This window comes from Dacryopinax primogenitus (genome assembly GCF_000292625.1).
Source record: "Dacryopinax primogenitus strain DJM-731 SS1 chromosome Unknown DACRYscaffold_2, whole genome shotgun sequence".
NCBI lineage: Eukaryota > Fungi > Basidiomycota > Dacrymycetes > Dacrymycetales > Dacrymycetaceae > Dacryopinax > Dacryopinax primogenitus.
This window is the reverse complement of record NW_024467199.1, coordinates 1,138,083-1,165,392: the sequence shown is the minus strand read 5'-3', so window position 1 is coordinate 1,165,392 and position 27,310 is coordinate 1,138,083. Positions and strand designations below refer to the sequence as shown.

The 27,310-nt window shown below is 53.9% G+C and overlaps 11 protein-coding genes across 11 annotated transcripts; 5 read left to right on the top strand and 6 right to left on the bottom strand.

Annotated features, from left to right (window-relative positions):
- Nucleotides 1-77: 77 nt before the first annotated feature.
- Nucleotides 78-2,222, top strand: DACRYDRAFT_62122 (bifunctional 6-phosphofructo-2-kinase/fructose-2-6-bisphosphate 2-phosphatase). The gene is made up of 9 exons (XM_040775689.1): nucleotides 78-325; nucleotides 376-500; nucleotides 550-653; nucleotides 700-773; nucleotides 823-965; nucleotides 1,010-1,389; nucleotides 1,434-1,562; nucleotides 1,617-1,915; nucleotides 1,969-2,222. The coding sequence occupies exons 2-9, from the start codon at nucleotides 482-484 to the stop codon at nucleotides 2,189-2,191; spliced, it is 1,371 nt and encodes a 456-aa protein (XP_040632477.1). The 5' UTR covers nucleotides 78-325; nucleotides 376-481; the 3' UTR covers nucleotides 2,192-2,222.
- Nucleotides 2,223-2,228: 6 nt separating this feature from the next.
- On the bottom strand, nucleotides 2,229-4,789 carry DACRYDRAFT_113659 (uncharacterized protein; the record flags this gene model as incomplete). Its single annotated transcript, XM_040769673.1, has 5 exons — nucleotides 2,229-2,765; nucleotides 2,817-3,096; nucleotides 3,154-3,277; nucleotides 3,558-3,636; nucleotides 3,692-4,789. The coding sequence occupies 5 exons, from the start codon at nucleotides 4,787-4,789 to the stop codon at nucleotides 2,316-2,318; spliced, it is 2,031 nt and encodes a 676-aa protein (XP_040632476.1). The 3' UTR covers nucleotides 2,229-2,315.
- A 162-nt stretch (nucleotides 4,790-4,951) lies between these two features.
- On the bottom strand, nucleotides 4,952-6,763 carry DACRYDRAFT_74837 (Gpi1-domain-containing protein; the record flags this gene model as incomplete). The annotated part of the gene is made up of 9 exons (XM_040776090.1): nucleotides 6,671-6,763; nucleotides 6,390-6,615; nucleotides 6,112-6,338; nucleotides 5,936-6,065; nucleotides 5,671-5,877; nucleotides 5,479-5,618; nucleotides 5,254-5,430; nucleotides 5,161-5,200; nucleotides 4,952-5,115 (listed from the first exon to the last, which is right to left on the bottom strand). Exons 2-9 carry the CDS (start codon nucleotides 6,445-6,447, stop codon nucleotides 4,952-4,954), a joined length of 1,143 nt encoding a protein of 380 aa, XP_040632475.1. The 5' UTR covers nucleotides 6,448-6,615; nucleotides 6,671-6,763.
- Nucleotides 6,764-7,461: 698 nt separating this feature from the next.
- On the bottom strand, nucleotides 7,462-9,072 carry DACRYDRAFT_104067 (uncharacterized protein; the record flags this gene model as incomplete). Its single annotated transcript, XM_040767873.1, has 5 exons — nucleotides 7,462-8,330; nucleotides 8,382-8,468; nucleotides 8,518-8,613; nucleotides 8,667-8,776; nucleotides 8,825-9,072. 5 exons carry the CDS (start codon nucleotides 9,070-9,072, stop codon nucleotides 7,462-7,464), a joined length of 1,410 nt encoding a protein of 469 aa, XP_040632474.1.
- Nucleotides 9,073-9,519: 447 nt separating this feature from the next.
- DACRYDRAFT_20018 (uncharacterized protein) lies at nucleotides 9,520-10,599 on the top strand. Its single transcript, XM_040771764.1, has 3 exons — nucleotides 9,520-9,687; nucleotides 9,735-10,187; nucleotides 10,245-10,599. Exons 2-3 carry the CDS (start codon nucleotides 10,182-10,184, stop codon nucleotides 10,512-10,514), a joined length of 276 nt encoding a protein of 91 aa, XP_040632473.1. The 5' UTR covers nucleotides 9,520-9,687; nucleotides 9,735-10,181; the 3' UTR covers nucleotides 10,515-10,599.
- A 490-nt stretch (nucleotides 10,600-11,089) lies between these two features.
- DACRYDRAFT_20015 (uncharacterized protein) lies at nucleotides 11,090-13,810 on the top strand. The gene is made up of 3 exons (XM_040771763.1): nucleotides 11,090-11,133; nucleotides 11,188-11,254; nucleotides 11,303-13,810. The coding sequence occupies exons 1-3, from the start codon at nucleotides 11,109-11,111 to the stop codon at nucleotides 13,758-13,760; spliced, it is 2,550 nt and encodes an 849-aa protein (XP_040632472.1). The 5' UTR covers nucleotides 11,090-11,108; the 3' UTR covers nucleotides 13,761-13,810.
- Nucleotides 13,811-13,941: 131 nt separating this feature from the next.
- On the bottom strand, nucleotides 13,942-16,423 carry DACRYDRAFT_13546 (uncharacterized protein; the record flags this gene model as incomplete). Its single annotated transcript, XM_040770987.1, has 8 exons — nucleotides 13,942-14,427; nucleotides 14,475-14,553; nucleotides 14,605-14,787; nucleotides 14,836-15,389; nucleotides 15,440-15,684; nucleotides 15,737-16,157; nucleotides 16,209-16,364; nucleotides 16,415-16,423. 8 exons carry the CDS (start codon nucleotides 16,421-16,423, stop codon nucleotides 13,942-13,944), a joined length of 2,133 nt encoding a protein of 710 aa, XP_040632471.1.
- Nucleotides 16,424-16,888: 465 nt separating this feature from the next.
- On the top strand, nucleotides 16,889-18,176 carry DACRYDRAFT_74830 (N-terminal nucleophile aminohydrolase; the record flags this gene model as incomplete). Its single annotated transcript, XM_040776089.1, has 2 exons — nucleotides 16,889-17,104; nucleotides 17,153-18,176. Exons 1-2 carry the CDS (start codon nucleotides 16,959-16,961, stop codon nucleotides 18,174-18,176), a joined length of 1,170 nt encoding a protein of 389 aa, XP_040632470.1. The 5' UTR covers nucleotides 16,889-16,958.
- Nucleotides 18,177-18,209: 33 nt separating this feature from the next.
- On the bottom strand, nucleotides 18,210-19,370 carry DACRYDRAFT_113653 (ribosomal protein L15). Its single transcript, XM_040769672.1, has 5 exons — nucleotides 19,171-19,370; nucleotides 18,958-19,115; nucleotides 18,747-18,906; nucleotides 18,511-18,697; nucleotides 18,210-18,457 (listed from the first exon to the last, which is right to left on the bottom strand). The coding sequence occupies exons 1-5, from the start codon at nucleotides 19,333-19,335 to the stop codon at nucleotides 18,228-18,230; spliced, it is 900 nt and encodes a 299-aa protein (XP_040632469.1). The 5' UTR covers nucleotides 19,336-19,370; the 3' UTR covers nucleotides 18,210-18,227.
- An 89-nt stretch (nucleotides 19,371-19,459) lies between these two features.
- Nucleotides 19,460-20,348, top strand: DACRYDRAFT_74822 (Gar1-domain-containing protein). Its single transcript, XM_040776088.1, has 4 exons — nucleotides 19,460-19,538; nucleotides 19,591-19,665; nucleotides 19,719-20,000; nucleotides 20,052-20,348. The coding sequence occupies exons 1-4, from the start codon at nucleotides 19,484-19,486 to the stop codon at nucleotides 20,285-20,287; spliced, it is 648 nt and encodes a 215-aa protein (XP_040632468.1). The 5' UTR covers nucleotides 19,460-19,483; the 3' UTR covers nucleotides 20,288-20,348.
- Nucleotides 20,349-20,678: 330 nt separating this feature from the next.
- DACRYDRAFT_45970 (kinase-like protein) lies at nucleotides 20,679-22,415 on the bottom strand (the record flags this gene model as incomplete). Its single annotated transcript, XM_040774675.1, has 5 exons — nucleotides 20,679-21,208; nucleotides 21,258-21,491; nucleotides 21,538-21,616; nucleotides 21,668-21,895; nucleotides 21,948-22,415. 5 exons carry the CDS (start codon nucleotides 22,413-22,415, stop codon nucleotides 20,679-20,681), a joined length of 1,539 nt encoding a protein of 512 aa, XP_040632467.1.
- Between the last annotated feature and the right edge of the window lie 4,895 nt (nucleotides 22,416-27,310).

Genomic DNA, 27,310 nt, shown 5'->3' with positions numbered 1-27,310 from the left:
CAGCAACATTTACTTTCATTCATTCATTCAATATTGTTTGTACTTTTCTATTTCTCCTCAACATGTCAGGCGATTCTACCAAAGCCAACATCCCCGCTCTACATCCTCTGCAGGAAGCCGACCTTCTGCAAGTTGACGCCGCCCTGAAATCAATCAAGATCGCCAAAGAGTCCCACCGAACCGCACCCACTTCCGCACCCACACCTGCCCCATCAGGCCCCCAAGCGGCAGGTACTCCACCGAAGGATGCGAATTCTACTGCTGGAGGACCGAAGAGGAGCGAGAGCTTGGCTAGGAAACAGCCGTTTTTAGCTGGGTCGAGCTTGTGAGCTTCCCCTCCACCCAACCTTATAGAACCTTGCTGATTGGGGGTAGGTTGAAGGAGTTCGACGAAGCGGCTAGTGCGAGCAAGCGTGCTGCTGAGCTGAGCAGGCGCGCAAGCAGGGATACGACTCGTCCGGGGACGCCGCCTCAGTCTGTCATGGGTATTGGGAAGAAGGGTATGTGGGGTTACTGTGCACCGTCGTGCTGTTGCTGAAGGAGGTACAGTGGAGAAGCCTGATTACTCGGAGGCGAAGCTGGTCGTCGCTATGGTCGGCTTGCCCGCGCGTGGAAAGTCGTATTTGAGTAACAAGCTGACTCGATATCTCCGGGTATGCCCATTGCTCAACGTTGCGTACTCCACTGATAGGGGGGCAGTGGTTGGAATACGACGTACAGGTGTTCAACGTCGGCCAACTGCGGCGGAAGAAAGCGCGCATGAAACAACAGCAGTACGCTTTCTTTCTCCTGTATCTCAAGCCCCGTAGCTGACTCGCACAGAATGGGGATCAAGGAAGATCACTCTGCCATCTACTTCAGCTCGAGCAACGAGGAAGGTCAGAAGGCGCGGGATGCCCTGTCTGAGGAGAGCTTGAGCAACTTGATTTCCTGGCTCCGAGCTGGCGGGAACATCGGTATCCACGGTACGCCTCCCTGCCCGCTCGCTACCCCCTCTCATCCCCTGTAGACGCAACGAACAGCACCGTAGACCGCCGATCAAAGATTGCCGCTCGTGTCGCTTCCGAGCCCGGGATCGACCTCATCTTCCTCGAATCCCTCTGCGACGACCCCGAAGTGATCGCCGCGAACATCGCGCTCAAGGTCTCCTCCGGTGACCCAGACTATAAAGGCATGTCCCGGGAGAATGCCAAGCAGGACTTTATGAACCGGATCAAGCAGTATGAGAAAGTGTACGAGACGGTGACGGAGTCCCATTTGAGTTATGTCAAGATCATCAATGTCGGGAGGCAGGTAACGGTTTCGCGCGTCAGAGGGTATATGCAGAGTCGGATTGCGTTCTATCTGTTGAACTTGCACTTGAAGCCGAGGGCGATCTATCTCTCCAGAGTACGTCCCCCGCGGCCCTATGGGACTTGACTGACAAGTCGTAGCATGGCGAGAGCATGTTCAACGTGCAGGGTAAGATTGGGGGAGACTCGGACCTCTCCCCGAGAGGGAAGAAGTACGCCAAAGCCCTCCCCTCGCTGATACACGACATCGTCGGAGACGCCAACCTAACTGTACGTCTGCTTTCAGCCTGCGTACCACATCCCACCCAACTAACCCACAAATAGGTCTGGACATCCACCCTGCGGCGGACGATCCAGACTGCCGAGCACCTGCCATACGAGAAACTCGACTGGAAGTCGCTCGACGAGCTCGACGCCGGCGTCTGTGACGGGATGACGTACGAGGAGATCGAGGCCAAGTACCCTGAGGACTTTGCCAGTCGGGACGAGGACAAGTTCAATTACAGATACAGGGGCGGGGAGTCGTATCGCGATGTCGTCGTCAGGCTGGAACCGATTATTATGGAACTGGAACGGCAGGAGAACATCTTGATCATATGCCATCAGGCGATCTTGCGTTGTTTGTGAGCCGCTGATGTACACCAAATCGAATGGGAGATAACGAGTTCGTTTACAGATATGCGTACTTCCTCAACCTCAACCAGTCCGACCTGCCGTATATTAAGATCCCCCTGCACACGGTGATCAAGCTCACCCCCAAAGCGTACGGCACAGACGAAGAGAGATACACCGTCCCCATCGGCGCTGTGGACACGCACCGCCCAAAGCCGGGTACGCATACGCCGAACTATACGTCGAAGAATACGACGATCAGGGATTATTATGGGGATGCTGACTAGAGAAATGTGTACTTTTACACCTAGACACCAGACAAAGGAAAGAGAATAATAATACGTCTAGCAATACGCGGGTCATACAGCTAGTTCAAGCACACAAGTTCCTATCTACATTTCCATGTCCCGGTCAATGTTTTCCCTCATGTTCAACCTTCTTAGGAGTAAAGATAGCGCCCAACAACCAGCCTCCGGCCAATATCCCTCCCACAGCCCACAGACCCCCCGCCTCCTCCCGGCTCATCTCCCTCATCCTCTCCTTCTTATTATTCTCCTCTTTCACCTCCGGCAAGCCTAATACATCACTGGGGAACCCCCAACCTCCTACAGCCTCGCCCACACTCTCCAACAAGCCTGAAGCGTGGCTGACCGCCCTCTGGCTCGCGCTCTGAATGCCGGCGCTGCTGCTGCTGCCCATATCAGGGCGGTCGGAGATCTCGAACAGGTTCGAGATGGGGCCACCCGAGAGGTGCGTCGAGACCGAAGCGACGGTGAGCACTTTGGGCTCGGATGACTCGGGCGGCTGGGGCGGGGAGGCGGATTCGAAGGCTTGAGAACCCCAACTGTCGGCGAGGTACGGCTGGAGGAGGTGAGCGTGTTGTACCTAGGATGAGGAGGGAAAGGGGCGTACGATGTTTGGCCCGGGCTCTTCATGATCCGGCTCGGCCGGGGGAAGCTGGAAAGCATAAGCAAACGGACGGGGGGAGAACTTGTCCCTCTCTAGACTCTCTGTAGCTCGGACACGGGCGGTGGTGGCTACTGTGCGCGGACTGGGTGTGAGCGTCGTCGGCAGGGGAGGGGCGGGAGGGACGACAAGCGCTGCTGCGTCCCGCGATGAGGAGAGGGAGGCGAGTTCCCGTGCATGGTCGGCTTGTACCAGTCGAGTGACAAGAGCGCCCTTATTCCCTGATCTGTACAACAGTCATAATTAGCGTTCCCCCGGAAGTGGTCAATGAACATGGACTGACAACGCTAAGCCGCGCTTGCGGAGTTCATCCTTCAACTTAGAGACGGGCTCTGTTCGCCAATCTGCGGCGCTCCTGCTGAGCAGGACGGTGGAGGCGAGTGTGCGAGCGCGAGGGCGGAGATTCCCTGCGCTCTTAACGCGTACTATTTGGCGTATGGGGGAGGCGCTGGGTAACATACTGTGTGTAGTAGAGGAGGAGGAGGAGGAGGGAATGACCGGAAGCGAGAGGAAAACAAAGGGATTGCACCCGAGAGCTTATATATCACAGACTATGACAGACAAGTAAACTCTACACATTTTATTTCTTGTGACTAGAAAATGTACACTTCACTCTGTGGAATACAACAATAATTTAATATCACGCCCAGATAGAAAATTGCAATTCAGTGCAATTCATCACCTTACAGACCGCCTTACCACCCTCTGGTATCTTAACGATCGTCCCATCGGCACAGACCAGATGCGCATTCTCATCAACGCCCTCCTGCAGTCAAGTCAATCCCCCGCCCAGGAAAAGAAAAAGAAAAAGGTAAACATACAGGCTCCCATTCCCACCCTCCGCACCTAAAGTACTCGACCACCGTTCTCCCCTCTCCTCCTTCCCCGACCTCCCCTTCCCCATCGTACCGGTATCCAACATGCGCCCCATCCCCATACGCACCGTACATAACCCGGAAAACCTTCCCCCCAAACGCTGCCCTTGCGCCAGTAAGATCCTTTCCAAACCCCGGGTCTCGTTTCGGCCTTATCAGGAGGAGGTCCATGCTTGGATCCCTTGGCGGGTGCGACCGCTGCAGAGGAGCGATCCGGAATGCCGCCTCGAGCCGATCGACGTTGACCGTGCTGAGGAAGTAGGCAAAGGGCTCGTCGTACTCCGTCTCTTCCTCCTTATCCACATCCAGATCTGCGAACTCCCCCAGGGTGGGGTCGTACAGCTGCACCTTCCCTCCAGGCAGGGGGAGTACCCACGCCCGCGCCTCGTACCATTTCGAGATGTTCCTCTCCGCTGCGTGCTTGAACCTCTCTACTCCCGGATACTGCGTGCGCAGGGATTCAGCATCGTGTAGGATCGCAGCGTGCAGCGCTGTGGAGGTGACTACGCAGGAGATGACCGGTTCTGGGGCTTTGAGGCCATTGGGGCCGGGGTAGAACGTCGTGCAGGCGAGGGTGAGCCGGTGGCACTTGCCCGTGCTGCCGCCTAGGAAACAAGCGAGAGAGAGCAGCTTTGGCTGGATATCCACGGGTACAGACGATAGCTGCGGGTAGTCTTCTGCTTTAAAACGGAGAGAGGGGGGGAAGTAGGAATGGTATAGCGCGTTGGCTGTCCCTAAGGGGAGGAGGACGAACCGAATGTCCTTTGGTCCGTTCGACTTTTCCCCCGAGGGGTGGAGGGCGTTGACGACTTCGTGTAGCGTCCCATCACCACCGGCGATGATGATCGTCGCTGCTCCATCAGCAGCTAGGGAGGAGAGGAAAGCGAGTGCGAGTTCCCCGGCATGCTCGGGCCTTGTGGTCGTTTGAATCGAGTAGGAGATCGAGTGAGCGTCGAGCAGGGGCAGGACGTGCGCGGCGAGAAACTGCGGGCCGGTGCGGTCGCCGCTTGAGGGATTGGAGATTATTAGCACTGGGGAGGACATCTAGGTGGAATGGTGAGGAAAGAGAGAAGGCCTCGAGGCTTGACGAGGACGGCGCAGTCATCACACAGGCGAAGCAAACGGCCACGCGAATGGAGATTCTCATGACGCGATACTCTGATGCGATGCATTATTGCATTATAAGATGATTCATCACGTCGTAATCTAGTCTACTTTTGACTTGTCCCGTGCAGGCAGAGAGGCCTGGTGTGGTATCATGCTGTATCGTATGGAATATCTGGGAATGGGGGAGATGACGACGCCTGACACTAGGCATTTGAGCAATCGGATGGGGTGGTAGTGAGCTGAGAGGCGGGACCATAGAAGGACTATAGGATGTCAGCATAGGCAGGTTGACGGAGATAGGGACATACAATGCTGGAAGAAGATCTGGCCAAAGGCTATCGGGGTATTCTACCGACAGGCGGGTCAGTGTTCGAACCGTCTTGTGGGAAAGTGATGCTCACCTTCAATATTAATGCTGATGGTACATCACCCTTAGGAGCGGAGATTTCGAATTGTATCCCACCGGGAAGTCGAGCTGGATCCTTCACGCGCAACATGAGGACGAAGAGAGGAAAGTGGTTCATAAACGCGAGCGACGTCTCGAGGCTAGCATGCATCAATATGATGGCGATGCGAACCTGCGACTGAATCAATACCAATATACCGCGCAACAAGGAAGAACATACTGCGGCGAAGAAGGCGTAATACGCTAGGACGGTGGGGAACAAGAAGGCGACGAGCGTGAATAGGATCGTCCCAAGGAGGACTTGGTCAAGGTCGTATTCCATAGAATCCACACGATTTCGGAGAATATTCTTCCTCTTTCCTGTCAGGTCGTAAGCATTGCTGTATGTTGCTGGGAGGAGGAACAAACACACCTCTGAAAATGTTGAATAACGAGTACGACGTGCTCAGCATAGCGCTGAAGACGGTGGTGACCGTCATATAGGAGAAATACAGCGGCAGAGACAGGAGCGACAACAGATCCGACAGAAGAGATAGGGTCATGGTAAGCCCCATCGTGCCAGAAGAACCAATGACGTAGACGACTATGGGAAAATATGGGCCGAGGATATTTAAGCAAACTATATGGGAGGGACAAAGTCAGTTAGAGCAATGTTACAGGCAACAAGATCATCGCACCTTCGAAGGCACCGGTCAGGCCAATAAAGGATAGGCAGATGAAACGGCTAAGCTCGGTATTGAGTTTCAAACCAACGGGCCAGTCATCTAGCCAGAACAAGGTGTCACGGATCAGATCCACAGCATAGACCTGCGGACTGGTCAACAAACATGATATCAGCATATGTGTGCCTCACCTTTGTATAAAACCACAAAAGATGGCCTAAATATTGAGAGTTCTCGTTCAGGAACGCGCCAAACGCAACGCCAACTATGATGTCGTTCAGGATAAGCCAGATGCAGTTGTAGAAATTGATGTATTGAGCCGCAGAATAAGCCATGTCCGTGCGGGGTAGTCGGTGGACGACATCAAACTGGTTTGGTAAGAAGGTTGCTTGCTCGAGACGGGTATCAAGTTGCTGGACTGCGATGGAGGTCAGGCGTCAGACTTCTCAGTGTATGGTCTGTAGCATACTGGTAGCTGAGATATCCTTCAGAAGTGGCTTGTGGACGAACAGGGAGGGTAAGCGCATATTGCAGATCCCCAATAGAAAGCGCAGGAATGCGAGAACGAAGTGGAGCGAGCTGCTATTCTTTCGTTCAGCAGAAGACGTTGCAGAGCCATTCACTGTCGCTGATGATTTGCTCAGCTTCTTTGTCGAATCCTTGATATGCTTGTCAGCGTCATAAGCACGGTTGAGCTATCCAGACTGAGCATTAGAATGTAGAAGCCAAGCCGATGATGTTCAGACGAACCTTGGTGATCACGTCCTCCAAAGTGGCCGGTGGTCGATGCTTTGGTCTAGTAAAATCGGTGGCTTCAAGGTCCTTATATCTCGAGGAAAGCGGATCTTGTGTGTTCGCTGAGGCCGCTCCTTCAGTGCTGACATCAAGTTGGAGTGGTCGGAGGGTATAGAACCTGAGCTGCCGCGGATTAGGTCTCCGGTAGTATATTATATGTACTCTGTTCCAAATAGTGTCAGAGTTAATCGGTCATACATGCTCAGGACCACACACTGTCTCTGCGCTCCGTCCAGGAGTTCCAAACCGTCTGGTCGTAACGGAGACCCGAATCCCAACAAAATACAGCCCTCCATATCTTGCACACTTCTCCTTCCTTCTTTGTTGTCTCCATTCATAGATGTTGTCTGACAACTCCCCACAACGACAAAGTGCGTGTCGCTGCATCGCCAGCCGTAGAACGGCGCTTGGATGGATCCCTTCGAGGAAGGCTCGTCCAGAGGCCAGAAGACTTGTAGCGGCTCCTGGTCATGCTGAACAGACATTGATTGTTATCTGTCTTGCATGGAAGGGCGTAGTGAGAGAGCAGTAGACAGATGGTTCTCAGATGAGAGCGGAATTGTGTGTGCTGGAACAGTGAAGATCCTGAGAAGGGACATCAAGGGATCAGGGCTCTTCTCAGGGCAACACGTGCGAAATAATCACGTTCTCGGTGATATGCCTGTTAATTCATCCACTTCATAACATTGAAAATACTCAAACATGCAAGTAAAAAGTCCTCTATACTGGGCATTCATAAAATTGGCTCAGCCAGGTAGAGCGCCAGAAGCACCACCTCGACCTGGAGAACCGCGTCCCCTTCCACGTCCTCCGCCTCCCGTCCTCAACTTGTCGATCATCTGGGCTGCGACAGCATTCCTTACAGGCCTTCCATCACCACCTGCACCCTCCCCCGGAGTGGAGCTGTATATGACCTGATTTGGCGGCTGCATATCGATCCTCGAGATAGGTGCATTCGCGGCTGGTCGACTGGCGATCTGGATCATACCAGGCTGAACTTGAGGCGGCGGCGGAGCCCCGCGCCCGCGCCCACGACCACGACCTCCCTGTCCAGCATCCGCGCGACTTTGAGGGGCACCTTGAGATTGAGACGGTCCTCCAGTTGCTTGGGGCGCTTGCCCACCGCCTTTACCTCGTCTTGTCTTGCCCTTGCCCGGGGCGGGTTGAGCTGCCGGCTGAGCGGGAGTACTTGCGGCTGTAGAGGCTTGAGTCGCAGCAGAGGGTTTTTCCTGGGTCCTTGGCTGCGCACGACCGCCTGTTGCTGCACCCAAAGCGGCGTCAAACTGTCGGTTTGCGCCTACTACAGGTCGCTTTCGTGCGGTGTCATCGCCGGTGGGCTGAGGTTCCGAGGCCTGCTTGCCTTTCTTTGGCTTGGGAGGTGGTGGTTCGACTGAGGGACCGGCCTCGCCAGGTAGCTTACGGGAGTAAACCGCTTTCTCCTCTGCGGCAGCCTGCATCGCCGCTTGTTGAGAGGCGACGGCTGCCGCTTGACGGCTTGCGACGGTTGGCGCTTGGGCTGCGGCTGCTTTCGCCGCCGCCTTCGCTCCCTTGGTCGCTTTCTTCTGCTGTATCAGCGCCTCGATCAAGGGAGCAATCACAGGTTCTAGCGCTGGGGCTACCGGACATCATAAGTAGATAGAAAATCCAAGGGTTCGAAATGCCATACCCTGAGAAACGCCCTTCTCTAAACTGGCTAATGATTCGTATTCGACAGGCGCATTGAGGTTGGTCATGAAAGACATGAAATCTGGATCTGGGACGTTGTTAGCGTCACATCCTGCATACACCTTATTTTAGCTCACCTTGATCAATGGTACCCTGCCGCACATCAGGTTTGACATTTGTGATAGGTACTTTCTGGTACGGCGCAAATTCGACAACGGCCTGCGACTCGCGTCCTAACAGAGCCGCCCTCAGTTAGTCGCTCGAGTAGTACATTCCCAGAACCCACCCTGCTTGTCCCTAAAAGCATGTCCATTGTATGCACTACTAAATTGGGCGACTTGTTCTGGCGTCTTGAACATAATATAAGCTCGAGATGGGACGTTCTCGTTTTCCAGCCTACCGCATCATCAACAGCATTACGAGTAAGTCCACGAAGGTACTCACTTCGGCTTGATCTTTCCGGAATAGAATATCCTCCAAGTAGTGTTTTCCTCATTGACCCATGGTTCAACACTCTTCCAGAAGACCGCTTCGGGCAAGTTTGGTGGCAAGCGCCGCACGATGACCTTTAACCTCGTTGCTGACACGGTTTCCTGGCCGCGTTTCTTCTTGGATGATTTGCTTGAAGCAGGTGCAGACGCCGGTGAAGCTGCTGGAGAAGAGCTCGCCGCGACTTGTTTCGCCATAGACATCGTATTGGCCGACTGTAGAGTGCAGGAAGACGTCTAGTGGCCAGTATCAGTGTCACGATGACCATGCGGTCGGCGGGGAAGGGGATGTTTGGAAAGCCAGTGGCTGTGCATCAGCGGGAAGACATAGGAAGACGGTGAATACGCGTCGTCGCCACAGGCCGCCATCGCGCGCGTCCGTCCCCTCCAGACGATCGACTCATGCAATGGATGATATGATCATATCCTCCGTTCGCGCAGATCCACCACCACCAGCAGTTCCATGTTCGAAGCAGTACACAGATGGGACATCCAACATCTACGCTCTCGCTTTTGGACCGGAGTCCGCTAGGGTCTTCCTAGCTGTTGGGACGGAGGCGCGAGTTGATGTTCTGATACGCGTGAGCTCAGTAGCCACGCTATGAGTCCATTCTTATAACGAGGTATTCTAGGATACCAACGTTGACGATATCTCGTACAAACATTTCAAGTCGTTTTACCTAAGCAGCCGAGTTACCTCTCTCGCTTGGTCTCACAGATCATTTGCCGGGACCGGAGAATACATGATCTGGGGCATCGAGTGCGCACACTTTTATAGCCCGATTTTATCCAAGCTGAATCGAGAAGGCTAGCTGCTGCCTGTGCTGACCATCAGATCCGGTTTCTGTCGGCATCCAGTGACGAACCTGGCTCTTCTGTGGTTATTTTTGGCGGTCCCCTTGCAGGAGGCCACAGGGCTCGTATTAACGGTCTTGCGTTCTGCACGATAGCAGACGGTGGCTTAGGGGGCCTCGCATTGGCATCCGTTAGTGGTACGTATCAGAATTTCTGTTTTTTGACGCCCTGCTTATTGTGAACAGATGACAAGTGCTGTATTATCTGGAACTTGGAAGAAGGCCCAACAGTGTGGAGCCGAATACGTAAATCGCATCGACTTCTGACCGTGGCACGTCATCCTCGAATTGCTTCTGGTGTCCTCGTCTCCTCGGCTTCCGGAGAAATATTTGAGATCCTCATAACAGGAAATCGGGCAGAAAATGTTTCGATCGAGCTTGCGGTTCCAGCTTGGGTGGCCGCCACCTGCGCAGGCACTAGGTTGAGCAGGGAGGGCGGAGCAGCGGACTGGAAGCCGGATGATCCTGACGTGTAAGTGTGAACAATAGGGCGAAGGGCGAGTCACATTCATACCGACGCACAAATATAGGGTTGGGGCAGTATTCGGCCACAAGTGGTATGTTTGGGACCTCAACCGTTTATACGGTGTTACACCGACGAGCTCTGGGGATGTCTCGACATGGACAGGCCACTGTTTCAAGTGGGTCGAATATACTCCGCTTGCACTCGGTGCTGATGGACGATACAGATGGTCGCCAGTCCATCGTCACTTGTTTGCAATTGCATCTTTTGACGTAGGCATCGAAGACACAGTGAAGATATATGACACCAGATTTCCTCATAGTGCGTGATCATCAGCTGTGGGTTTCATTATCTGACGTTGGTACAGAACCGATGACACCCCGTCTTCCAACAGCTGGAGAACGTGTCTCTGCCATCGACTGGAGCTGGGAAGGGCCATGGATCGCGGTCGCCAAAGGAAGAACGATTGTATTCATCCGGACTGAAAACGTCGCATGAACAGACATTGTATCGCATGAAAAAATTACTTACATGTACATATAGTTGCTTGAGAGGTTAATTATATAAAGATAGTGCTGGTGTTCGAAAACAACATAGGTTCCAATGGGACGTCGTGGTACAGAGCTACCTGCGATTTCACCTATCCCATGTGCACGAGCTTTGCACACTATGGACTTGACAAGCTCCAGGGAAACTGGTGAATGAAGCTCAGGGGGTTCGAGGAGTATCTTGAGCCTAAGAACGTTTGAAGGACGACATTAAGGACGTTGAAAACACGCCCGACTATAATTATTTAATGTTTGTATCCGTGGACTCAAACGGAGTCAAACTCAATTACTTCCCATTCATGAATTGTTTCGCCACTCAGTGCTTGTCGCGACTTGCGCTTGCTTTGTTGGCGCTCATCGTTCATCACACCCACCATGGTACGCACAATCATTAAAGGCGGTAAGTTGATATTCCATATAATATCATTGTACGTTCTCTTACTTTGGTGCATAGGCGTTTGGCAGAACACCGAGGACGAGGTTCTGAAAGCCGCTATTGCAAAGTACGGGAAGAACCAATGGTGCGTAGTCATTGCCACTGCATCAGCCTTTACTCACCGTCCCGACAGGGCACGTATTTCTTCTCTTCTGGTTCGCAAAACACCGAAGCAATGCAAATCACGCTGGTACGAATGGCTCGACCCGTCTATCAAGAAGACCGAATGGTCCAAGACAGAAGACGAGAAGCTCCTTCACCTCGCCAAGCTCATGCCCACACAATGGCGTACGATCGCCCCCATCGTTGGTCGTACTGCCACCCAGTGCTTAGAAAGGTACCAGAAGTTGCTTGATGAGGCAGAGGCGCGGGAGAATGAGGAGCTTGGGCTTGCTGGACCTGGTGCGGAAGCAGGGCCTGCTGAAGATATCAGGAAACTCCGGCCTGGTGAGATCGATCCTGATCCGGAGACGAAACCTGCTCGACCCGATCCCATCGACATGGACGAGGATGAGAAGGAAATGCTCTCGGAGGCTCGGGCGCGTCTTGCCAACACACAGGGCAAGAAGGCGAAGCGAAAGGCTCGTGAGCGTCAGTTGGAGGAGGCACGCCGATTGGCTATGCTCCAGAAAAAGCGTGAGCTGAAGGCGGCTGGCATCATCATGCGGCTCAAATCGAAGAAGAAGGGCATGGACTATAACGCCGACATCCCGTTCGAAAAGCAGCCTGCTGCTGGATTCTACGATACCTCTGAGGAGCAATCAAAGACGTACGCTGCGCCTGTTGGACAGTCCCTCCGACGGCTGGAAGGCAAGCGAAAGCCAGAAGAAGAAGAGGCAGAGCGTAAAAAGCGACAACGCAGGGACGCAGAAAAGAAAGGCACCCCTCAGCACCAGACACAATTTGTTGCGGCCCGCGATGCACAAATCCAGAAGCTGAAAGAAGCGGAGCAAATTTCCAAGAGACGGCAACTCGTTCTACCCTCGGCCCAGGTTGGAGAGGCAGAGTTGGAACAGATCGTGAAAATTGGTCAGGCGGGCGAAAATGCGAGAGCACTGGTAGCGGGAGAGGGCGACGAGGCCAGTGGTCAATTGTTAGGGGAATACGAAGGGTTGTCCCAGGCTCGAATGGCTCGCACACCCCGGACAGCACCGCAGGAAGACAACATCATGGCCGAAGCACGGAACCTGCGCAACATGACGCAGACGCAAACGCCGCTGTTGGGCGAGGAGAACACACCAATGCACGGACCAAATGCACCTGGTACAGGGTATGAAGGTGCAACCCCTCGACGTTCGGTCAACTTCACTCCCAATCCTCTGGCTACCCCTCGGGAAAACGGTGCTCTCGATGTATCTGCCACCCCTCGGACCGATGCTGGAAGCGCCTATGGTCAGACTCCACTTCGTACACCCATGCGTGACAGCCTGAACATCAACATTACCGACGATGGTTCAGTTTACGGCATGACACCCCGCGCTGGCCGCGGTCAGCTGACGTCCGCGAAGCGTTCCTTGAAACCAGGCTTCATGAGCCTACCTGCTCCCAAGAACGATTTCGAAGTCATGATGCCGGAGGACGAGGAAGAAGAGGAAGCGGAAGATGGCGTGAGCGTGCGGGAGGAGGATTCCGCGGAACGAGATGCACGCCTAAAGAGGCGAAGAGAGGAAGAAGAGCGCAAGGCTTTGGCACGCCGCAGCACAGTCGTTCAGAAAGGTTTACCAAGACCACCGAACGTCAATGCTGCTCAGATTCTGAAGCAACTTATGGCCCAATACTCGGATGAAAATGAGGCTGCTGCAGTGGAAAGGCTCATTGACACCGAAATGGTCCTGTTGATGAAGCACGACTCAGTGGCTCATCCTGTTGTCGGCACCTCAATTGCCGGTGGCACCCGATCAACATATGTTCAACCCGATGATGAAGCGATAGCTTGGGCCCGAGCGGCAGTACATCATGAATTCGCAGAATCTCTTGGCTTCCCTGGTGCGAATGAGGATCAGATCAAGAACATGGTTGTCATGCTCTCGGCCGAGGAAGAAAAAGAGACACGTGACATAGGATGGTCGAAGATCAAGGAAGAGATGTGCTTCGATGCCAAGACACAGACATGGGTTGAGAAAAATGCCCTTTCTCCCGCTGATCGGATCGAGGGGATGTCGGCACTCCTCGATTCGTATCGAGATCAACTCAACAAGGAGGGTGTGAAAGCCGGAAAGGCGGAGAAGAAGCTTACTGTCACTCTGGGAGGCTATCAAGCTCGCTTCACAGCTCTTTCAAAGCGGGTTGGAGATGGATTTGCGGATTTGCAAAAGACGCATGGTGACCTAGTCAACTTCTCTCAGTTAGCAGCTCAAGAGGGGGTCAACGGCCCTCGCCGGCTTGAGAGCTTGCGGGAAGAAGTTGATGTACTCGAAAGGAGGGAAAAGAGCCTGCAGGGTAGATATCAGGAGCTTGATGAGGCTCGTCGTGAGCGGGTTGAGCGTATTGCTGCTCTCGAGGACCAACTGTTCGCAGATGCGGAGGCAGCGAATGAGGCAGCCATGGAGGAGATGGACCGCGCGGCTGGTGTTGACGTAGAGATGGCATGAGCCACTTCTGTATTTCAGACATGCATTAGTAGTATACACAAGGTTCCAATCATATTATCTGGGCTTGCTGATGGTTGTCCTGGATGATGGTCGCTTTGCAGCATACCCTCCACGATTGACATACAGTACACCCAATGAATTATTTGGACATTTGACGGTAACAATGTCCAAGCCAACATATTCAATCAACAGTCTCAAAAAGTGTCCGAACAGCGAAATCTGTTCTGCGAGCGGAATGCTTCAAAATTCCCACGTATTCCAGCTCTTGGACAGAACGGACGAATCGCACCTGCAGTTCTTGTTCACGCTCCTCTGCTTCTTCCTCTGCCGACTTGCCGCTGGCGCGTGGGCCGTTGACCTGCTTGCCATTCACCTTTGCCCTCCTACGTTTTCTGGGCGAGGGGGTTTCCTCCTGCTTTGTGAAGTGCTCTGCTTCCTTCTCGACAGCCATGGAAAACGACTCAAACCAGTCCAGGAGGTTGATCTTCTTCCCAGCCTCAAGTGAACGAAGGAACAAGATGCTCGCGTCCGGATATGTGACCAACTCCGCTTCTTGTGCCTTGGTTGTCCCTGCCTCGTGTTCAGGGAGCTCGAGCTTCGCTTCGAGCCAGGTCATGGGCTGCATAAGGGCTGCTGTGATTCCAGATCGGGCGGTTGGGTTAATGAGCTTCAGAGGATGTCAGCGATAGTCATGAGAATGAAGAGTTCACTGACATCCATGGCATAGTCAACAACGCCGTCCAGACACAAAGCATCATACAACGCAAGATCAGACATCTTGACCAGCCGAGCCCTGGACCACGATTAGAATCTCTCGCTGTTCAGCTAAACCCCATGTACTTACTTAAAATACTCCTCCAGCTTCACACCAAAATCTGCCAACGCCTCCTCGTCCTCACCAAGATTCTTGAACACGACAATATCCTGTCTGAGCTCTTTTTCTTCCCGCCGCACATGCTGGGGCCACCCGTCACATGTGGTATGTAGTACTTCGAGCAAGTCCTGAAGTTGCTGGAACTCCATGCGCCTACAGCAGGTCAACACAACTGGTCACGCACGGAGGATCAGAACTTACTTCACGAGTGTGACAGCATTATTAACCACATCCCTCAGGCGACCTTCTAAAGCGGCCTGGTACACATCCAGCGTCCGCATCCTTGGCTCCCACACCCTCAGTCCCAGAGTTGCACAATGTTCTCTGATCGCCAGGAGAACCATCACAGCACTCCGCGTCCTTCTGGTCATCTCATGAAAATTTCCTCTCGCAACGGCGACAAGGCCAGCAAGGTCTTCAGTATCACCTAGATAGAGAGACCGGTAGGACCTCTTGAGCCGGCCCTGCGGTTCCAGAGCGAATAACGTTTCGTCCCTTCCTGAAAGCGCGGCTCGAACGTAATCAGCCCAGTTCTCCCTCCCCTCAAATAGGACCTCTCCATCTCCCTCGTTTTCTCCCAACGCGGGAAGGGAGAGCACGGCTCGCGGATCGTAGAAGTGGTACATATGCATCACTTGCAGTGCGGATGTGAGGCCCGCAGCCGGGGTGGCGTACAGTGTGCTAAGCTCTCGAAGGGCATGGATGCCAATTGGACCAAGTGCGATGAGTGGCTCGAAGGAGGGGTCGAAGTATAGCTGTGAGTTCTTATCAGCGCCTGCTGAGAATAGGCAGATGATAAACTCACCCCGCGAATAAGGTGCTCTGAAACAACCTCACCCGTCGGCGCTTGGAAGCACTCCGTCTTCAGGCCAATTAGAGCCGCCCGGGGCATCGCAGTCTGCAAGTACCCCGCGGTGGTCGAGAGGGTAAAGAGCAGCCGGAATGGCAAGCGGGGAGCGTAGTAAGCCAGTAGTTCGAGTAGGTCTTGTAGGATGAGAGGGTCGAAGGACTCAATTTCCTCTAAAGTAAGAATAATGTGGGGTTTGTGCGCTGGGATAGGGAGTGAGAGTTCAGGAGACAAGGAGATGTAGAGAACGCGTACTGTCGGATGCATCTCCGAAAGCTCTCTGATACAGTGCTGCGACACCTCTCATGTCCTCTACTTCTTCTGCATCTTGCGTACTATTTGAGATATAACGCCCGAGCTGTGTCGCCAGACTCTTGGTAACGATCTTGAGTGTCGATGCCAAAGTTGAACAGGCACGCGCGGCTAGGCGCACGACGACACCTCTTGGTAAACCCAGCTCCCCATCCCCAACTGAAGAGCTATCATTCTCCTCAGAAAGAAGCGGGTCAAGTGCTTTCCAAAGCGCGACGGAGATGGTCGATTGATCTGTGGAGATGAGAAGTGCAGTGGGGATCTCGACCTCCAGCTGCAGTGCTGAGTCGTCCCTCGGTCGATCGTCGAGCAGGAACCGAGAAACGTCTTGCACGACAGGTGCATAGAGTTTATCTAGTATACCCTGTAACGCACATCAGAATGGAGAGCTAGATAATAAAAGACAGAGACGCACGCGTATTCGAGATGCGCATCTGGACCAGACTGCTTTATAGGCGTCGAGCCTCAACAGCGCCCCGTCTACGAAGTCTACATCTGGATTGCTGGATGATACAGGACGTGGGGCGACATCATCCACTTCATTTTCGTCGAATGGTATTATCACGACGCTCTGTGCTTATCATTAGTTTTGAAGAGAGAGTCAAGTATTGAATTGCTTACTTGGTTCATGTTAGACGAGCGCTAAGTTTGGTGCAGAGGGGTTCAGGCGCGTCGCGTTTACGACGCGACCCACATGCCATCGAGCGTTCATCACTTTGGCAACGTTCATATCTAAGTTATCACCTACAATCTATGCGATGTATCTCTACTGCCTCGTGCTGGGTATTAATGTGTTGTGATCACAAAGGATCTCGTCGTCCGAGGCTTCGCAGCCCCTGCCATTGATTGTTTTCTAACTAGACCTCAACATCGGGATTCGAGCGGATTGGTATAAACATCACTGCAGAATGTTCAAATACACGATTATTGCATCGAAGTCTATGAATATTCATGAGAAGTCTGGTATGTCCAGATATGTATCGGCGCAATGTTCGCCCTAGTCATGTCGGTCGGATTCGGTAAGGGACTGACTTAGTCCGTACTGAAAATAGTAAGAATTCATTTGGCAATCCCTTATCTAACCCGTATGGCCAGCTCTCGTGCACGTATCAGTCCTTCAGCAGCTCAACAGAGGGCATCTGGTACTTCTAAGCAAACGACCACCATGCAGCGGCGTCACTCTTTTCACAGCTTGTCGAGCACAGTGGACGAGAAGAGCTTGAACAACGAGAGCAAGCCGAGGCATAGGCATGCCCAGAGCGTCAAGCCAGTGCTGGTTATCCACAGTGGTGCAGGGGTGATGCGAACCGAGTACGTCCTTGCTTTCTCCTCTTTCAATCCTTGTTAAAGCGAGTGCAGCACCCCAGTCGAAGAACAGGAGAAATATCGTATTGCATTACGCGGTGCGCTCAAAGCCGGCCACGCCGTGCTCTCTGCCGGAGGGGAGTCGATCGACGCCGTCACGGCTGCAGTGTCATTCATGGAAGACTGCCCCTTGTTCAACTGCGGACATGGGGCTGTCTTCACCCGCGAGGGGACGAACGAGCTCGAGACCTCCCTCATGCTCAGTAAGCCGCCTTCTGCTGCTGTTGGCCCCGCCCCGATCCCGCCTACGAGGAGGGGAATAAGCGTCACCCTCGTCCGGCGTGCCAAGAACCCCATCCAGCTGGCCCGTGCACTATATCTCAACCCCCAAGCAACACCGCACTCCATGATGTCTGGTCCTGCAGCCGAAGAGCTAGGAGCAGCATTTGGCGGCCCGAAGCTGGTGGACCCGAGTTACTTCTGGACCGAAAAACGGTGGAGAGAGCATCGGAGAGGATTGGGCTTGCCCGAAGAGCCGCTGCCAGAACATGGGAAGCACGGAGAGGGTGAAGGAGGGGATATGATGGTCATGCCGAAGGGGACTGTGGGTGCTGTGGCCCTGGACAGCAGGGGATGTATCGCCGCCGCGACCAGTACGGGCGGGCTGACGAACAAGATCCCTGGTCGAGTTGGGGATACACCCGTCATGGGCGCTGGGTTCTGGGCAGAGGAGTTCGAGGTTTCCGGGTGGGTGAGGAGGAAGCTCAGGAAGTTGTTCAAGGGCACTGCTAAGTCTGGGGTGGGGATCTCGTGCACGGGCGATGGCGACTACTTCATTCGCCGTTCGGCGGCGGTGGAGGTCGCTCACCGTATGCAGTTCCTTGCCCAGCCGCTCGCTAAAGCGTCGAAGACTGTGATAGAGGAGCTACGTGTGGATGGCGGCATGGGTGGGCTCATCGCTGTTGACCTGGCAGGGAACTACTTCTTCCCGATGAACTCACCTGGTATGTATCGGGGTGTCATCACAGAGGAGGGCATCCCCAAAGTCGCGATCTTTGACTTTGAAGAACTCGAGTGACCTTAGATTAGATTGCTGCAATGTATTAGACTAGAAGATGATACATCGTTTCTAGCTGTATGGAGCAGGTTGGGATTCCAGTTCCTTCGCTGGAGGCGGCGGTGCCGCCTGAGCAGCATCCATGACAGCTTCTGGATCAACAGGTTGCGGCTTTTGCTCTTTTGGAGCAACACGCAGATGCTCGGGGACGTCGAGATGCGAGCCGGAGAAAGCTGTTCTCGCGCGGATCTCGGGTGGAATGGCCAGATATCCTCGGTTTCTTCTCCAGTTGGAATAGTAAACTTGGAAGACTACGGTGAGCACGCACCCTTGTTCAGAGGAAAAGAACACTCACGGATATCCTTCTCTCGCATGGGAGCAGCCAACTTGTGTTTCATATCGCCTTTCTTCAAATCAAGCAAACCTAGGGTATTGTAATGCCTGCACACCACAGTTCCTCCAGCACCCTCAATAGCTTTAATAGCACTTTGCGATGCGCGGGAGACGATGATGTTGATGGCGGTGTGGAAGTATTCGGCACCCTAACCATCGATCAGCCGTTTGGTGCAACTGTTTCTTTGCAATACGCACATCTCCTAGTAATTTCACGCCATCGTGCATTTGATGTACCACTCTGCTCTTCACGAGCTCTGTGGCCGTGATGGCGCGATCTTCGTGCACTTCTACACGTCCTTGGTCGATCCAGAACTGTAACCGTTCTAAATTTAAGGGTGCATATTCACGAGAACCACTTGATCAACGTTAGTCACTAAACATGCTATGCTTGAATATTGGTACATACGGATTGTGGAATCCACGCTTGGGGAATCGTCTTGTCAATGGTGTCTGACCACCCTCGAATCCTGGTCGGGGACCACCCGAACGAGCGTTCTGACCCTTGTGACCCTTCGTCGACGTCCCTCCTCTTCCCGATCCTTGACCCCTACCAAGACGTTTTCTCTGCGAAATACGAGTTATATTCTACTTTTCACAGAAAGCAAAATCATGAGCGCACTTGTTTTGTTGATCCCGGGGCTGGTGCAAGATTCCCGAGAGTGATCCTCGCTGCGGGCGGTCGTGTCGCATAAGACCTTGTTGGGTCCAAGAAGGTGCGTGGAACAAAAGTTGCTGTATTTCTCACTGTCGCCAGTGCCCTCCACGATGCGAGTATCGAGTTCATCGTCGTTTGAGCGCGATGAGAATGGTGTGTGAGCGCTCTGTGCACAAGACTGACTGAACTGCCCGTTATGGATTTCAGGGACTTTTTGGCTCCGCACTTTTCTCGACCACTTTTTGCTACTCCTCGACCATTTGACTAGTAACTCACTATGAGCAGAGGATTTAACAACAGGGGCAGAGGTTTCAGCAGAGGTGGTGGGAGAGGTGCGTGGATTTCCCTCCCTTGAGACTGTTTCACTCAAATTCCCGATACCAGGCGGTGGGGGTGGGTGGAGCGGTGGACGAGGCGGCTTTCAGCAGCGAGATATGGGACCTCCTGACCACGTTCTGGGTGTGTTCTATAATGTCAATCATCACTGCTCCTGGACTGACGCAAGATGGCAGAAATTGGCACGTTTGTACACGACGTCGAAGATGAGATGCTCTGCACTGTGTCAATGCCGGAGAAGGTGCCATACTTCAACGCACCGATCTATCTGCAAAACAAGTCCGTCATCGGCAAGGTTGATGAAATTCTCGGGCCAATAAATGAGGTTTATTTCTCAGTGAAGATGGGCGAGGGGATGGTCGCGAGCAGCTTCAAAAAGGGGGACAAGGTTTACATTGGACCGGACAAGCTGCTACCGCTTGACCGCTTCTTGCCAAAACCCAAAGTAGCCGGAGAAGGTAGGTCATATTTCATATAAAAACATCAGCGCCCTGTTTAATCTGTAATAGTTAAGAAAAGGGGACGCGGTGGTGTCGGTGGACGTGGGGTACGGGGTGGAGGACGCGGCGGGTTCGGAGGACGAGGAGCACCAAGGGGCCGTGGTGCGCCTGGAGGATTCTCTCGGGGAGGTAGCCGTGGAGCCTTTGGTGCACCTCGCGGTGCACCTAGAGGAGGGGCGGGCCGTGGCTTCGCTCCCCGGGGACGTGGGGCTGGTGGTGAGAGCCGTGGTTTCCGAGGTTCCTAGACGCCAGCGTCGCTCACCTCTTTACCATACATGTACCACGTGTAATGTTAGCTGGTTTCCGATAGGAGTTGCCGGTGGGAATATCTTGTGTGTGAGATAAATGATGGATTAAGCATTTGAGAGCCGGACACTATGCACTATAGTACGGTTGCGAGGGGGTAAAGATAAAGCAAGGGGAATGAAGCATGAAAGATGGGTATTGATGACAAGGTCAAACAACACGACCCTGTACTCATTGATTGAAATCATCTAGGGCGCCGCGATTTCCGCAAGTGGACAAGAAAAGAAAAGGGAGAAAATGAGCGTTCATAACTGAGAAAAGAATGGGTCTAGTACCCCCTAGCAGAAGCGGTTGCAGTCTACAACAGGGATGAGAAGTTCCCAAAGGAGTTTACGCCACATTGCTCACAGTATAACCATTTGTCTTTGCCACCATTTGGCGAGATGTAGAACTATAAGAGATACCTGACGTTTGCGGAGTACGATACGCCCTGTGAGCGGATGCCGACCCCAGTGTAGTGGAGATACTTGGCGTGGACGCAATGGGCGTTACGGGAAGCGCGCTGCCGCTGCCTCCCATGCGATTTGTGACCCGGGCTGTCAATGGCGTGGGAGCTCCAATCTGCAGAGGCCGCGTCCGAGTGCTGGCAGAGAGACTTGACGACGTAGACGACAATAATTGCCGTGCAATAGCCGGAGTCGCGGGAGAAGTTACCCTGCCACGTCGCCCTGCGGTGAGGAAAGGATGACGAAGCGCAGGTTGTGGTTTGAGCCTGCGCTCAGGATCCCATATCAAGCACTTGGCAATGAAGTCTACGAAGTTCTCGTCGTCACTCTTCAAAACCTGCTGCAATGTTTTGGTACCAGGGCGCCGCCGCCTACCCTTGGAGTTTACAACAGGGCGAGGCTGTCCAGTAGATTCTGACAGCACGGTCAATGTTCATCTATAAATCCGAGACAGCGCACATACCGAAGAACAGTCTCTTGCGAGAGCTCTTTTCGATGAGATACTTGTCCGGCATCCCAAGCACTTCCATGATGCAGGCCAGCTGCTCCTGCTCGTTTTCACCGGGGAAGACGGGGAAACCAGTGTGAAGCTCTGCAAGGATGCATCCCAGACTCCACATATCGATCGCCATATGGTAGTTCATGCCCAGGATAACCTCAGGGGAACGATAGAATCGACTTTGAATGTATGTGTACACTGAACAGTATTAGGGAGACACTCAAGTTAATACATATAAACGTACCCTTTTCGTGCTCAAAGCAACTACTACCAAAGTCAATCACCTTGAGTCCACTCTTGCAGGGATGCATCAGCAGGACATTCTGGACCTGGGTTAATTTCGATGCTTCGGACCGTTGGTTTTAAAGTCTCACCTCAGGTTTCAAATCGCAATGGACAATTCGATGATGACGCATCAACACCAGCGCGGCCAACATCTGGCTAGTAAATCGCCGGATCAAAGTGGTAGAGAATCCAACGAAGCCATTTGCTTTGATGAGCTCATACAAATTGATGCTGAGAAGCTCCATAGCAATGCAAAGATGGTTGCGGAAATAGAAATGTTCGGTCATCTTGATCACGTGATGTTTTTCATCCGGATCCTGAAGTTCAAGGTTAGCGGCGTTTCGACCAAGGCACCGTCAGATTACGTACCCATTTTCTCAGGTTCTCCAGAATCTTGATCTCTACGAGCGCCTGGTGATGGAAGCGTTTCTTGTTGCGAATGATTTTCACAGCCACGGATTGCCCGGTGCAATGGTCACGACATTGGAGAACTTGTCCAAAGGAGCCTTTGCCGAGGGTAGTGATAACCTCGTACCGATAATGAAGATGATCCTGGTCAATGATATTGTAGTCACCGCGGTCATCATCATAGCCGTAGTTGTTGGTTGAGTTGTCCAAAGTAGCCATCTTCTTTTCGCTTTCTTGACCATAATAATAGACCTGAGGATAGTCCAACACTTCCCGCCGCTCATATTCCGACAGGTACGACACCCGACTGCTCCGGAGCAAAGCTGGAACAAAACATAAGACTTCGCAACAATTGTAGGATGTTGAACTTACACGCAGGGGTCTCAGGAGGAGTTGGTGGCAAAGGCTCGGGAAATTTGAACATATCATCCAGTTCTTCCTTTTTGGCTCCTGAAGTGAGCTTTTTCATCTGTTGCCGCTTGACGTATGCCATCATCTCCTCATCGCCCAGGCGCTCATCCTCATCAACAGAAGAAGCTATCGGTGAAGGGGTTCCCGACTCTGTGGTCCTAGGTCTTTCAGAGGTAGAGGACGCATGAGACGGAGTAGGGAAGATATTCGGTGCTGTGGCGGAGTTCGGAATGCGAGACGCTGGAACAGCAGTCTTAGCAGGAGTTGTCTTTGGCTTCAGAGGTGATGTGTTCAGCGTACGCTGCTGAAGTAACGGTGCAGCAGAAGACTCCGCAGAAGCCGTCGTGCCAGTTGCAGCAGATGTAATGGACGCAGCTATTGAGTTGTTGGACGACTTACGAGTAGCTCCCACCGTGCTGCTGCCACCTTGTGTAGCCAAGCTGCGAGTCGATTTCCCGATGGCGCTGATGGTGCTAGATACAGGTGGGACAGGAAGTTGACGAGGTACACGAACAGGGGATCCTCCTGTTGATGCCTTTTGCGTAGCGGAAGCCGATGACGAACTGGCTTTCGAAGCTTCTGCCGGTTCAAGCACGCCGAATTCGTTGGGAAAGCCGGATTCACGCTCCGAAGGGGAAGAGTCGATCAGGCTTGTAGCCGACACGGGGTTTAAACTGGCCCGTCGAGAACCCATAACGGATGCCTTTGTGATCGTCAAGTCTTTCACGGTATGCTGCGGAGAGGGGTCACGGCCCGCTGAGCCTCGACTTGAGATGCGCGGTATCTTAGTGGGCGTGTCTCGCTTCGATGCATTGGCGATAAAGCTGGCAGAGGCAGACTCGTACATCTGCTGACCAGGCTGACGGATGTTTACCTCCGAGCTACGCCCACTACGGGGATTTGCGAGAGAGGGAGACCCCGCGATCGTGGGCAGTTGTTGGCGACTGGCACGGATGTCCGTGCCCTTGTGCAGTACCTGAGATGCGGGCAAGGGCGACACCTGGGAGCGTGATGCAGCGGTTCGGATGGATGAGTTCGATGCAGTTGAAGTCGCAGACGACTTTAAGCTTGCCACGCGTTGTGCTGTTACAGGCGGGATAGCAGAAAGGTGCATCGGCGGCAGCACCACCGGCTTTGGAGATCTGGCAGGTTCCACCGCAGACACGGTCTGAAGGATGGGTCAGTCAAGCAAACTTTGGTAACCAATGAACCCCTGGGCGTACCTTTCCGCGCTTCCTGCCCATCAAAGCGGATATACGACTTTCGCTTCTTTCCTTCTCTTCACCTCGGCGCTTCGGGGGGGTCTCTTTCTCCACCAGGTTCTTCTTAGATGCCGATTTGAGTAAAGCAGGGAAACCAAGACCAAGAACGCTCGACTTCTTTGAAGCGGCGGTTGAAGTTGGACTTACCGGCGGGGGAGCATTAGAGGGGGACTTCTCAGGTGCACGAGGGGGAGAGGATGACGATGAAGAGAGTGTTTGGGGTACAGTGTGAGATGACGACGTACGGCGGAAGAAAGAGATAGGGATGGCGGAAGGAGTTAACCTCTTGCTCGTCGAGGAGCGCTTGACCGCAGTGGGGGCGGAAGGGCTCAATGGGGTGGCATACATGTCAGGGCTCTTGGCGACAGCAGAGCCAGACAGGTTGAGACCAGTTCGAGTGGAGGCGGACGACGCAGTCTCCGCTCTGCTCAAAGGCGACCCAAAGCGCTCGCCCAACTTTGAAGGACTTTGAGTGAAGGTGCTACTGATGGACTGTCGGTAAGAAGGGCCCGGAGCCGGTAATGCTTCCGAAGCCTCAATCCTCGACCAAGATTCATCCACGCGAGATTCGAACGATTGGTGGGAGTGCTGAGGGTGGGGAGACCTGGGCGACTGTGGGGATAATTGAGCATTGTTATACATATCCTTCAGCGAAGCGTTCGAAGACTTCTGGGCTGATGGACGCTCCAAGCTGCGCAAAGCATTCGTGAAACTCCACTTCTTACTCGGCGACCGAGCTGTCGAGGTGCTGGAAGGAGGGGGTGGGGATGTGTGGATGATCTGGGGCAATTCTGACGGAGGGGGTACTATCACAATAGTACGATCCGGATCATCAGACGGAACCGAGGGCGAACCAGAAGCGAGTGGCATGTTTATGGAGATAGGGGAGTCCTGGGGCTTGGAGAGCGGGTAGGAAGGCGGCAGGTGAGGGCTGCTGTGGCTCGTCGAGTTCAGCCGTTGCCGCGTTGTCAATTCCTTTGGCAGCGGAGGAACAGGAGGGATGGGACCAGCATCGGCCTCCAAACCGCTGGAGAGGCCGCTCACATCACCTCCAGAATGGGTAAAGCTGTGTGTGCTGCCCTCGCTGCCTGCGCTGTTCCGCCTAGGGAAGACGGGTTTGGTACTCCCGCCCGATTTACCCATTATCGAGACAGGTGTTGTGTTTGCCGTAGACTGCGTCCCTGCAGTGGAAACAGAGTCACGCGACCCGGTCGTGTTCGTGGTAGGTGTGCTGGCAGAAGCCGAAGATGTAGAAGAGCGCTTCATCGCCGGGGCTCCGCTACTATACCCCGACTTGGAAGACAGCGACGCCGTCATACCACTTCCATGGGTAGCACCCCGTTTGAGGAGACCATATTCGTCCGTGGTCAAGTTGTCCGCGCTCTCCTCTTCGGCTGGACGAGAATGTACCTTTGTTCCGCCAGAACTATTCCTCGTACGAGGCTCGATGCCTTCCCAGTCCTTTCCACCGACGATACCACCGGGTGTGCCAGGTCGGCTGCCGCCCTCTCGACTCTTCCTCGAACTGATGGATATCATACTTGCCCTCTGGCTCCTGGGGGTCTTACTGACTCCATCGAGCTTGTTGAGCACCTCGACCGTCTGTTCGTCATAAACCGCCGGCCAGCCCTCTTGTGGACCTTTAGCGAGTAAATGATGGGCCAAGCGATCCATGGATGCTTCATGCTCGCGTTCTCTATCAGTACGATGGCCGCTTACCGGGGCAGGAGGACTACCTAAAGTTCCGGTAGACGGCGTAGAACGCAAAAACTGGGAGATTGAGTGGGCGGCAGGAGATGGAGGAAGATGGGAATAGTCAGTTTCGACATTGTATCGACGCGAGCTGACTGATCCTGACGACACATGACGAGAATGCGTCGATTCACCACTTGGTTGACGGTCCTTTGGTCGATCCCGATCACGTTCCTTCGAAGACGCAGCTGACGCTGTGGAGGGAATACGAGCAGAAGATGAGATAGGAGGAAGACTCTCCCGTGGACGCTTTTCCCGTTCCTTGGACTTGGACGCATCACGCGTCGCAGCTCCTGGCGGGGTACCGTTCCCAGAGGGGGCCGAAACGCCCAGCGACCGATGCTTACGCACCAGGTTTTCGTTTTCGTCCCCGTACGGCTTCTCCCGTTCCCGCTCGCGTTCACGGTGACGTTCTGCTCGCTCCTTCTCCTTGTCTCGCTCAGCGGCATTTAGGTCCTCGTCCGTGCGCTTCCTGCGCAGAACGTCACCTATGCTTGTCCGCTTAGAGGTAATAATCGGCGCAGATGTGATGGGAGATTTTGGTGTCAGAGTCGCAGGAGAATCCGCGACCCGCGACCGGTGCGAAGCGGGCGATGGGACCGAAACTGAAATAGGGGAGCGCACAACAACCGGGGAAGGCACAACGGTTCGGCTAGATTCCTTAGGTGACGCCTTGGTAGGAGACTTGACTTCTTCCAGGACAGCCGTTGGGAGAAGCTTGCTGGGTCGACTGGTACTGACGCGATGAGGCTGGAGCGGCTTGTAGAGGATTTGCTCTTCCAGGCCAGATTCATCAGCAGCGCTGAGCGAGCCTTGACGGTGAGATATGCGTCGTTCCCTCGTTGGGGGTTTCTGAGAGGAGCGGGTTGTTGTGGGGGAGGGTTTTCCAGGTGATGGTTGCTGAGGGGGCTCCTATTCACCTGTTGGCACGATGTATGCGCTCAAAAAAATTGGACACGCACCTCATTAGCCTCTTCTCGTTCGACGGCTTCGAGCGTCCATAGACTATCTCCACTATCTCGGCCAGTCCTATCCTGCGCCATCTCTTCATCTGAAAACTCGTCAAGGCCCTCTTTGATACGCTGCACCGCCTCCCACGGCATACGCGTGGCGGCCGTTGTCCAGCGAGGGGTCGCAAGCTCGCCAACGCCGACAAGACCGCGTCTGTCGATGGAGGCGGCCATGTCCCTGTTATAGCGTGCGGGAGTGGCCGGCTGACTTGGGTGGTTGTTCATAGGAGGAGGGTTGAAGGATGACAGGGGAAGGGCACCGTATTGATCGCGCGGCGGTGGGGGTTCTACAGGCTCCTGAGGTGGTGGGGACGGGTTCATGAAGTAGTATGGGTCCAAGGACGAGGCAGACGACGAGGCCGACAATGGCGGCTCGGGAATCTTGCTGTAGTCAATGGGGTTGGAGGCTGGTGTAAGTGAAATAGAGAAAGACGCCGAGACCTCGAAGATTGTCAACATCCGAGGAGAAATCAAAACAGCACCGCGACGTACATCTCGACTCCGACGCCTGTCGGCAATGCGCTCCCTCTCCTTCTCTTCTGTCCTGGCCGACTCACGCTCGCGTCGAACGGATGCGTCGCTTGCGCTTGATATCCTTGTTCCGGTCGGACGGCGATGTTGGGTTTCGCGCGGTTCCTGCCTGCGCGAGTCGTCCCTCGCCTTTTCGCTGCTCCGCAGCGACGAGTAGCCAGAATGTGAAGTAGAGAGATCGAGCGCTGGCGGACGGTCCTTCCTCCTCCAGTCTGCGTCCGGGGTGGTATCACTCATGCCTGCGACTGACTGGGGGGGGGTCACGTCTAGCAGACGGGAGTGACGAACATTTGGAGCGAGAGCGACGGTGGAAGCTGGTGAGTCTGGGGGATGCCTACGTGTTGCAGAAGTTATAGAC

Coding starts and splice junctions, on each gene's coding strand:
- DACRYDRAFT_113653 (XM_040769672.1), bottom strand. CDS start 19,335: ATGAACTCGATACTCGCATCGTGGAGGGCACTGGCGACAGTGAGAAAT. Junction 19,116..19,170: donor CCCCGGGATCAACAAAACAA/GTGCGCTCATGA, acceptor CGTATTTCGCAG/AGAAAACGTCTTGGTAGGGG. Junction 18,458..18,510: donor CATGCGAGAGAAGGATATCC/GTGAGTGTTCTT, acceptor TAGTCTTCCAAG/TTTACTATTCCAACTGGAGA.
- DACRYDRAFT_62122 (XM_040775689.1), top strand. Junction 1,390..1,433: donor GGGCGATCTATCTCTCCAGA/GTACGTCCCCCG, acceptor GACAAGTCGTAG/CATGGCGAGAGCATGTTCAA. Junction 1,563..1,616: donor TCGGAGACGCCAACCTAACT/GTACGTCTGCTT, acceptor ACCCACAAATAG/GTCTGGACATCCACCCTGCG.
- DACRYDRAFT_20015 (XM_040771763.1), top strand. CDS start 11,109: ATGGTACGCACAATCATTAAAGGCG. Junction 11,134..11,187: donor ACGCACAATCATTAAAGGCG/GTAAGTTGATAT, acceptor TTTGGTGCATAG/GCGTTTGGCAGAACACCGAG. Junction 11,255..11,302: donor AAGTACGGGAAGAACCAATG/GTGCGTAGTCAT, acceptor CCGTCCCGACAG/GGCACGTATTTCTTCTCTTC.
- DACRYDRAFT_74822 (XM_040776088.1), top strand. CDS start 19,484: ATGAGCAGAGGATTTAACAACAGGGGCAGAGGTTTCAGCAGAGGTGGT. Junction 19,539..19,590: donor CAGCAGAGGTGGTGGGAGAG/GTGCGTGGATTT, acceptor TCCCGATACCAG/GCGGTGGGGGTGGGTGGAGC. Junction 19,666..19,718: donor ACCTCCTGACCACGTTCTGG/GTGTGTTCTATA, acceptor GCAAGATGGCAG/AAATTGGCACGTTTGTACAC.